The sequence below is a fragment of the Camarhynchus parvulus genome, chromosome 4, assembly GCF_901933205.1.
Source record: "Camarhynchus parvulus chromosome 4, STF_HiC, whole genome shotgun sequence".
Lineage (NCBI taxonomy): Eukaryota > Metazoa > Chordata > Aves > Passeriformes > Thraupidae > Camarhynchus > Camarhynchus parvulus.
Window position 1 is genome coordinate 32,471,962 of NC_044574.1, and position 10,791 is coordinate 32,482,752.

A 10,791-nucleotide genomic window follows, 5' to 3' on the forward strand; every position below is an offset into this window, starting at 1 on the left:
CAAAAGGTGATTTACATTTTCCAGCAGGCACAGACAGTGCCAAGCTCTTACATGGCCCTAAAAGTTGTCATGCTCTTTCTTCACAGAGCAAAGGCCTTCAGAATGACATCAACGTTCTCCTTTTCTCTGATCATGGGATGACAGACATCTCTTGGGCAGATAAAGTGATTGAGCTGAAAAACTATATCAATATGAGTGATACCATACAAATGAAAGACCGAGGTCCTGTTGTGAGTCTCTGGCCAGCTCCAGAGAAGCATGCAGAGGTGAGTACAGCCTAGTTGTACCCCTCAGTTTTGTGTTTTCTCAGTTTTTATGCCAATTGTGTCTTCTGTTTTCTCTTAACATCCAAATACAGCTCTCAGAGATGTGTGCAAAAATCAGCTCTTATCAGGAGTCAGACTTGGATCCTGTGACATCCTTGTGATGCTGGTTTCCAAAGGAAAGTAACACCAGCCAAATTAAAAAGCATGAACTTGCAATGTTACATGGCAAGGACATGTGCTTTTAAACTACACCTTTATTAGCTTCTGATAAATAGCTAAAAGATTTTAGTTCAAAATGCACTTTTAGGATTTTATATACATTAGCCAATTTACTAACACTCTAGCTAGGATGTTCAAATCATCTGAAGCAGGTTCAGGCATTCATATTCCAGTAAACTCCCACTGAGGAACCAACTCCATTAGACCAGAATTGCAAAAAATATGTTTTTGCAATATTGTCCTTGGAGGAATTTTTGATGAAGCATGTTGGATTGAATCAACCATAAAAGCTCAATGCTAGAACTTCAGGGTTTTGAGGGATAAATTAAAACAACAGAGGAAAGATTTGGAAAATCACTTGAAAAGAATGAAAATGTAATTTCTCTGACTAATAGACAAGTACATTATAGTTTAACCCGAGACCAATGCATGAGAAGTCATTACTGCTGTCCTCAGAATATAGACGAGTGGATGTACAAAATGGGCAAGCTGTTCCCCAGGCAAATAGTTTTGGTTTCTACATTATATTTTATCCAGTTACAATATATTGTAGCCTGTGCAATTTTTAAAAAGAGAATATTTGCTGATCTTTGCACCCAGACACTCTCTTCAGGAATTGTGTCTGTGATACTGTGAACATTTCAGATTAGTGCCAGAACTGAAAGTTGTCTTAGAGGCATGCATGAGCAATTCACTCTCAAGTGCATCACAGGAGATCACAGCATTGATGTGCTTAACCCAGAGCTCCCTGGTTTTGTAGGCCAGACCTTCAAACAAGGGCAAGTTGCAACTTCACACAGCCATGGGGTTTCATCCAACAAAGCTCTTCAGCACATGCTTCTCTCTCGTTAAACAGCCTAATATTCCTAAGGAGAATAAAGTACAATGCCTTATACTATGGTTTTGTTTCCTTCCTTCATTTCTTTTTAGGATTTCTTACTGGAGGGCTGCTTTTTAAGCAAAATAAAGTTGATTTTCAGTTTCCCAATACCCAGATTCCCTATTTCTAAAGACTTTCAAAGAGCTATGTTTATGAGTTGCAGTGTATTATAACATAGTGGTTATCATCCTTAAGAATTACCCCATTTCAAAGCACCACAAGTACTTGTGACCACTCTCTAGCCCCAGTCACAGTGGGAGGAATTTTGCCATCACACCGTGGTGATGTCCTTATGATCAGTGCACATATCTCACACACAAGGGTGACCTAGCTGAAAGGCTAGTGAAGAACCTTTCATTCTTTGAAGAACTGAGCTATTTATTCCTGAAGATTATTTATATTTAACTTAATTAAGAACAATATAGAGTCTGGAGACTCCAATAGCTGCCTTCTCTTTGGCATATGAACATCTTTTCCAGGCATTTAAAATCTATTTTCTGAATAATTTGTGGTGTAATGACATTTGTGTGATTATATTCCAGACAGTATAATTAATATTAATAAACCACTTGCATGGCATTGTGCAGATTCAAAGCTGCAGGCTTTGGCTAATTAATCTCACATCAGATAACTAACGAAGCAGATAACTGAGCACTATCAATCCCTTGATAGTGATTGACTGGGTGAGTGCAGAAACACAGGTGAGGTGACATTCATTCTCCACTCAAAAGCACAAAGAGAGAATGAGTAGCAGACACTAAATAAAGATGATATCTCTTTTCCACACCTGTCCACAGTCCACATGGTGCCTTTGAGTGTCTCACCACTTCACTCACTGCCTCCTGTCTCCACAGGTGTGGTTTCTCCTGGTCTGTTTCTGTAGCTGGTACACTCACATGTATACATTTGTGAACATGTGTATTATAAATACACACAACACATGAATTCATGCATTCCTATGTGTTTATGATTCGAGTTTTTAGAATCCCCTAAACCACACAGGCAGGTTTTGTCCAGCCATGATCTTTGGACAGGCAAAGTCCTGGTGTGAATGTGCTGAGGATTAGCCATTACAGGGGATTAGCCATTCTGCAAATCCAGGTGTTCCCATGTACCCATTCGTTTATTTATGATCTTTACAGCCACATGGTGTCCTAACATTCATTTGTTTTGCAGATATATCAAAAATTGAAAGCTGTGGAACACATGGATGTTTATAACATTCAGGATATTCCAAACAGGTTTTTCTACAAAAAAGGAAAATTTGTGTCTCCACTAACTCTCGTGGCTGAAGAAGGATGGTTCATAGTAGAGGTAAAGTACAGAAGCAAAATACTTAGACAGGAGTGTGAAAAGGTGCAATATATTGCTGATCATTGAGTTAAAGTCAATGGGCTGACTACAAAACTAATGTCAAATTCTGCTGTGTGCTTAAAAGAACTTAAAGGTATTGCAGCTATCCTAAAGGCAACCAGTTAAATAGTCAAGGTGCCTCTTTTTTCTCTGTTCTCATAAAGCAGTAGTTTTTGTATTTCACATTCCAGTTTTGTTGCCTTACTCTTCTTCCCCCCCTTGCCATCTACCTTCATTTCAGACACAAAAAGAGTGTTTCCATTTCAAGTGTTTATTATCCTCCTCCTTCTTATTAACCTCCACTGAGCAGTACCTTGTGGCAATTCTTCCTTCTGCCTGGCTTTCCTCCCATCAGACTGTCCTAAAAATGCCCCATTTCTCCCAAGCCCACCAGTCTCAAAGGGGTCAGACTGGAGATTTACTCCTCAGAGATTCCCAGTGCACACACTGAAAACCTGGGAACTTGTTAAGCAGAGAACCCGGACATGAAGAGATTTTTCATGCTAACTTATTTTCTTACTATGAATTGTTGCTGTTACTTTGTCCTTGTGTCAAGGCACCTCCACATTACAGATACTTATAGCAGCTCAGCACAGCTGAAAGGGTGAGATAACTGTGTATCTTCTAAGGAGGTAAACTGAGCACTGGTATTAAGTGATTTGCCCTAGGCCATACATTAAGTCAGTAAGTTGGCAACAGAACCACAGAGTCGGGGGTTTCTTTTGTGTCCCAGCATAGTCAGTGCACTTTGTTGCCTTGCTGGTTATTGTAACTCAGCTGAGCATCTTTCATGGCCTTCAGCGCTACTGCTCACCAAGCTTTGCTCAGTCCACACTGCAACATTTCTCACTAGCCAACATGAATTTAGCATAATAGGTTCTACAGCTGAATAAAAATGCACCACTAAAAAAACCTGATGGCTTTTGAATACAGCTAGATGAGTACCACATTTCTGATTAAAGAAAAAAGTATAAAAATCCAGAGTTAAGATTTAGACAGGTAAAGCAGGAATCTGAAACATTTTCTCCAAAATTATTTTTAAAAAATACAACTAAACTCTCGTACAAAAGTTCAAAATAGAACGTTTTTACACATTCTGTAGAAAATAAAAAAGCACTTTAAAAATCATTAAAAGTCTGGCAAACCTTAATAACAGTGCAGCAAACACTGCTGCTATGATAATTATTTCTGTCTCTCTGCCCATTCCTTCCCATTGTTTCTGATTTTCAAGAATGTCCTCTCATTAATGCTGTCAGATTTTCCTTCTCTTTGGTACATTTTCATTATCTGTGAATGGGATATGAAAATGAAAGTTTCCTGTCATATTTCTAAAGAAATTATTGAGCCTTTTATTATACTTCCTGTCCAAACCACTGAAGAGAGGATGTGCAGCTCTTCCCTGTCATGCTCCCAGGGCTTTTTAACTCTTTGTTAGCTAGTGGGTAGCTAAAAGCTGTTTGAAAAGGCGGATTTTGTTGATGGTGGTGGTTTTTGAAAGAGACCAAGGGGGTGTATCAGGAAAGTTGTTTTCCTCATCACAGAGCATAGAAACTGAAGCCCATCTATGTTTTGGTTAAAGCAGGATGAGGAGGGATTTCATGCTGTATCAAAGCTGATCTGCTCATATGACCTTGTTCCCTTCACATGAGTGAGTGGTCCCCATCCTTTGGGCATTGCACACTCAATTTTCTTTCTTAAGAAGAAGCTAAAAATCAGACAAAATAAATGTTTATAAAAGGAAAGGGATCCTCACTTAATCTGCTTCACCATCTGCAGGAGCTGCAGCACTTGCCCGAATGTGAGAAACTCTTTTGGGCATCTTCTGTCCTTCTGTGCCTGAGTGTGAAGGCTAGACCTGGACACTCTAGAGGACTGTGCAGCTCCTTCTCTGTAATTATCAGAGAAATTAGTGTCATGGGTCTGATGAACTGTCAGTTGATGTTCTTTGTTTAAGTGAAATTCCTGCCACAGTTTTGGGGTGATGTGGAGTGCCACATCTGTCTGCTGCTATCCCTAAGGAGCACGGGACAGGAGAAACTCATGGACAGGTTGGTCCTGCATTTGATCAGCCCCTAGGGACTGCTGCTCTGACAGATATGGCACTGTTGTAGGTAAGAGCTGTTAATAAAAACAGGAGAAAGGAAGGAATTTAAAAGTACATCTTAAGTGCAGTATGGGCTAGGAAGAACAAGATTTATAATGACAAATTAATAAAGCATAGATCCACTGAGCAAGGAAATAAAACAGAGCACAGGTCACAGAGAGTGGGACTGTCTCAGGTCAGAGCCAGTGTTACCTGGAACAAACCTCATCACTTTAATACAAAAACAAGTAGGGAGAAGAAATAATAATTTGAAAATATCTAGTAGGGGGGATATTTGTATTATTAGGGTGACTAGTCAAATGGAGCAAAAAAATTACTTATTTTTTTAAGGCGTCAATGGCATGTGGGGCAGAACAACACCCACGGAAGTGCATGGTGCTGGGTGGGAGAGCAGTGCTGCAGGCATGGGGAGAGGGACAGCACCTTCCTTACACAAGTCACATACAACTGTGGTACTTTGTGCTTGTGGCAGAAATCTACATGAGTTGTCCTCCCCTCCCTGTGGAGGGGGAGGTGGTTACTCACTGAGAATGCAAAGCCTGTCAGGAGGGATCACCCATCCTGGGCAGGTGACAGCATAGTGTGGGGCCTGAAGGGGTGGTACAGCACATGGAGACACAACATGGCTCCCCACAGTGCCCCAGCAGAGCCCAGCAGGCAGGCACTAACCATGCTCTGCTGTTGTCACTCAGAGCAGGGACAAGCTGCCCTACTGGGAGAATGGGACGGGGAGGAAGGAGGCCTGGCAGAATGGCTGGCATGGCTACGACAATGAGCTCATGGACATGAGAGGCTTCTTCCTCGCATATGGCCCAGGTACAGTGCCACCATCCCTGGTGTTCCACTTCCCCTGCAGCCCCATGGTCCTCACCCCTGCAGCCCTGCAGCCCCTGGCACATCAGTGTAGCACTCTGTGACATACAAAAATTACAAATAGATGGCAGGATTTCCTCACTATGGAGGGTTTGTTGCACTGCATCTATTTTACAACTGAAGAAACAGGGCAGAGAGATGTGAAGGGATTTGGTCAGCCTCTTTCTGATGTCCCAGTGCAGCTATTAACTCTTTGCCCTGTTTTCCTAAATTTTGGCCTAAACTTTCAATTCTATTTGAAACACATTAATCCGGCTTTTGTCGGGGAATTCAGACTCACAACAGCAGGGCACTTTTTCTGGGAAGGTTGCAGCATACCTCACCCATGTGTCTGATGAGCAGACACATAACTCCTGGTTTCTACTTCATCAGGACCTTTAAACAGGGCAGAGCACCAGGCAGAGCACCAGGCTAATTATATTGCACCAGTGAAAGCAGAATGTGCAATACAATTATGTCAGGTTATTACATCTATCAAGCACGTGCAGTAAAGTAGCTCCTTTACTTAAAAATTTGGGGCTTTTTAGTTTTTAGAATAAAATTGGACTAGAAGTAAAAATAATGAATAAAATTGTTTAAATTAGTGTTTTTGCTGAGCTATGCTCTAAATTGTATAGCATGCCACACCCCAGCCTGGTGGGTAAGTCCCAAGAAAGACAGAGGAGCCCTTGCCCTACAGCACCCCACATTCCAAGGTTGCATGATGCCAACTCCTCTCTTTTGCCTGCAGATTTCCGATCCAACTACCGAGCACCTCCCATCAGATCTGTGGATGTTTACAACATCATGTGCAGCCTGGCAGGAGTACAGCCACTGCCCAACAATGGCTCCTGGTCCAGGGTGGAGTGCATGCTCCGAAACACAGCCCCCTTGGCACCGCTCCCCCCGCGCAGCAGCTGTGTCCTGGCACTAGCTCTGCTCTCCCTGTTCGCCAGGCAGATCTCCTTACTGTGATCCCTGAACAATGTCAGTCAGTGTCACCAGCAACTCCATCCTTCTCTGTTTGTTTTTTTAAAGTTCTTCATTTGAATAATAGCTTCATTAATAGAGGGCTGTCCCCCACTCCTCCATTGTGCTCCACCAGGCATGAATCTGACCCATCCTGCATTTAAAATGGTTTTAACATGAAGCCAGGTTTTGTGCTGCTCCAAACACAGCTAAGGACAATGGTCACTCACCTAGATTTACAGCACTGCCAGTGAGGGCACAATCCTGGCTGGGTGTCCACAAAGTTTTCTGGTGGGTGCACATGGGGATCTCTGAGCATCAAACACATCTCACCCCAGCATCTTTCACTGAGGAGCTCACTCTGGTTGGCCATACTGAGAAGTTCAGGAGTGGAGACCTCTCTGTGTGTAGCTGGGTTCATCCTGGTTCACCCCTTCATCTCCAGCTCCAGCAGCAGCAGAGCCCCATCTTCTCCTTACAGCGCCAGCCAAGCCCTGCCTATACAGACACAGTCTTTAAAGAGCCAAGAGCTTTGCTGAGGGACCATACTGCTGAGAGAGGTGGGTCAGCAAGAGAGCAGTGAGAGCATCCTGCTTCTCTCAGCCTTTCCTTCTTTATTTTCACCAACACGAATCCTGGCTCTGCCCATTTCCAGGGCCAGGCTTTCCTCACAGACCACAACGGAGGGGAAGGCTGGGAAAGAAGAAAGTGACAGAAATCCTCCACTTCAAAGCCAGTGGGAAAATGAATAGACATCTGGACACACAAGGGTCAGGCGAACATAGGATGAGGAACCCTGGCATTAAACAGCCCCTCTGCTTTTCCTGGTGAAGACAATATCATCTGATCACATTTTGATGTTTTATACCCAATTGCATTTACGAAGTTTTTTCAACATTTACTGCTCTTCTATCAGCTTTTGCTCTCTATACCTCTGCCTGGTGATCAGCACATTTCCCTTTATTCTGCAGCAGGGAGAGAGGTCTACACTGATAGATCTCCCACCCTCCCAGCTAACTCGGGTGATTTTTTCCAACATGAGCTATCAAGCACAAGCCAAGTTGTAACAGCAAAGTTAAATTAAACAGCAGGAGAGGACAGAGCTGTTGCCAGAGGTGCCTTTGGGAGCGCAGAGCGCTTTATCTGATATACCTCTGAACCAGGAGCTTTCAGCAACAACTGCCTTTGGAAGGACTGAGGTCCCTCCCCATGTAAAACAAACCTCTAGGACTTACTACTCTTCTGGATCCAGGGACAAGTACGATCCCGGTATGTGCGCTACAGTGCAGTTAAGGGTGAATGATTACACACTGGGGGGGAACAAACACCAAATTAAATTGACAAAAGACTTCTGTAATAGCTGTAAAGATTTATGTAATGTGTTATTAAAGCTCAAGTGAACCATCAAATCAGTTGGGAGAAAAATGGAAAAAATCAGGCTTTGTTATTAGACTGTTGAGTATAAAAGGCAATTTAGTGCTTTCGAAGCATTTGCAGTAGCTGTAAAACAAGCACCCATTGTTCAGAGTTCCCTGTTGCTCTTTAATGGACCAGGCTCAGTGAAATCACTGGAGCACATTTTTAAAGAAAAAAAAAAAAAAAAAAAAAAAGAAAAAAATAAGTCAGCATACAAGATAACTAAATTACCAGGTTTTGTCTGAAAACCATCAGGATAGACACCATCAGTGCCTGCTAACCCCTCCACAATGTGCCATTTAAAGTCTTACCAGAGAGCAGAAGCCAAGGTCTTATAGAAGAAATGTTCCTAAAGGTATAATGGTATATTCAGCTTCTCAGTTACACAAACGGAAATTGAAAATAACAAACTGGGTCCCTTGAGTTGTTCCATGGATGAGCCATGACACATGAAACCAGCACTGATCCTTGTGAGTACTTTGTGTAACTCATTTTTGTCAGTGACCTTAATGCAAGCATTGTGTGTATGGTAAAAGATACTTGGTCTATAAAAGCAAAATTTGATGGCAGACCTTCTAGAAGCTCGCTAGCTTCAGGAGAACTACAGCTCCTTATTTTATGGAAAGTGAACCTTTCGTACTCAGAAATGTCATACCTCTGAATCAATTCACATTCTCATTCAAAAATCAAGTGTCTTAACTCTCGCCTATTTTTCTGTATACTATGCAGTGGAGGTGGGTGTATTTTAAAACCTATTTCTGAATGATGTTTTTATACAATGACTGATTGTGAATGAGTGAATAATTCTAAAAATGGTGTTAGAAAAAGCACTTCTTTGTAAATACTGTAAGATTTTTGAAGAAAAAAATAGCCCAAAACCTTCCCTTCAATACTTTGCCTTTCTTGTCTAATTGCTGCATCAAAGTGTGATAAACAGTGTTTGAAGCTTGTGCTGATTAGTTATCAGAAAGAGGAATGATAACATTGTTTAGAAATGGCAAAGTTGTCAGCAGGTAAATTAAGGACATTAAATGCATCACACGAGATTGTGTAGCTTGTATATGCAGTCCTTTTTTCCAGATGTATTTCATTATTTAACCTTTTGAACATCCATTCAGGAACACATCATTCCCACTAGACAATGGACATGACAAGACATTTTGCACTTCTAAGAAGAGAGGTGAGCCCTGGATGCTCTCTCCAGAACCATTTCTCTAAGCCTGCTGTGTCACCATCACATCAGCTGCTTGCACAGAAATTAAGAATATTGTCTCTGGTTTGAGGGTGCATTAGGCTCAGGCTGTCCAGAGCCCCCTTTCCCAGTGGGAGATGGTGCAAATGTCAACAAGGCCTCAAAAACCAACCCTAGAGGCCTCAAGGACAAGGGGGCCCTACTCCACTCTAAGCTCCACAAACCAACAATGTCCATGGAAGAGACTAATTTAATAGAAACAAGTCTCCAAGCCTACTCAGTAGAATTTATCTCCTTTTCCTTATATTAACTGACCACAGAGCAGGGAGTAGATGATGGAGGAGGACCAGTGCCAACAAGTCCTTTTAATTCCCAGCAGGACTCCCTCTGAACCAGGAGCACTGCCAAGGTCTGCCAGAGATGCCCATGTTCCATGAACATGGGTCCTCGGAAAGGGAGGAGCTGAGGGATGACCTGCACAGGAATAAGTCTCAGTCAGCTCCCCATAACAGGGCCAAACATGGCAATTTCACAGCTAAATAAGATGAGCCCTTTTTACCAACGACCTTGGTGGCCATGCAAGTTGGCACGGCTGGCTAAGGCTCAGCGGGTGAGCCCTCCAGCATCCCTCTGGATGCAGCCTGCATTGCCTGCACAGACTGCAGCCCTGTGCAGACACTTTCCATTGGCCCAGACACCAGCCTGCACCCTTCACAAGTACAGAGACTTTGCAAATAAGGGGTGAAGGAGAGGGTTTTGCAGGGCTGGTCATCTTCCTTGTCTCCTAACTAATACCTCACAATACATCACAAAATCATAGAGTATTCTGAGTTGGAAGGAACCTGCAAGGATTATCAAGTCCAATTCCTGTCCCTTCACAGGACCATCCCCAAGAATCACACCATGTGTCCAAGAGTATTGTCCAAATGCTTCTTGAATTCTGTCAGGATTGGTGCTGTGGCATCTGTCAGATGTTAGCCCATACACCTCAGGGGAGGTGCAGACCAAACGAGCTCTGGCCACTGGGAAGTGAAAGGCATTGGAAAAGCTCCGTGTAACATTTCCTCGTGTAACATTTCTTTTCCCTGTAGGGCTGTAGCAATGAGGGCAGCTGGCAGCAAATCCAACTGGAATTTTTTAAGAAAACATGGCCTAATGAGGAGGAAGGTGTGAAACCCTGCATTTTAGCTTAAGAAGTCTTTAACAGCTGTTTTTAAAGACAACTTTCACATACACAGAAAAACATTTTTTTGTGTAAGTATCAAAACACATCTAAGTTAAGGCAAGGTTCAAAAATAAGAACATTTCAGAACTACAGTTGACTGGACATAGTAATTTCAAGCTTCATAGAGATGGACTGCATGGATTATATGGACTGTACGGATTATTCTGATATTTCAAATACATGGAAATTGCTATGGATTTAAAAACCAGTATGACGTTGTCCCAAATCCGTATCAATTATACCAGTTCAGCCCTGCCAGCCTAGTTCCATCAGGAAACCACTGTGGGCGGCCCGGCGGCCTGCCCTGCTCTGTCC

At 42.6% G+C, this 10,791-nt stretch overlaps 1 protein-coding gene across 2 annotated transcripts in view; it reads left to right on the top strand.

Moving 5' to 3' along the window:
- The window catches only part of ENPP6 (ectonucleotide pyrophosphatase/phosphodiesterase 6), a 29,961-nt gene extending 22,008 nt beyond the window's left edge, over positions 1-7,953 (top strand). For both annotated transcript variants that reach the window (XM_030947491.1, XM_030947492.1), the window contains 4 exons: positions 87-266; positions 2,542-2,679; positions 5,515-5,638; positions 6,426-7,953. In XM_030947491.1, the coding sequence (XP_030803351.1) occupies positions 87-266; positions 2,542-2,679; positions 5,515-5,638; positions 6,426-6,649 (666 nt within the window). In that variant the 3' untranslated portion in view covers positions 6,650-7,953. The remainder of the gene's footprint in view (positions 1-86; positions 267-2,541; positions 2,680-5,514; positions 5,639-6,425) is intronic.
- Positions 7,954-10,791: the final 2,838 nt, after the last annotated feature.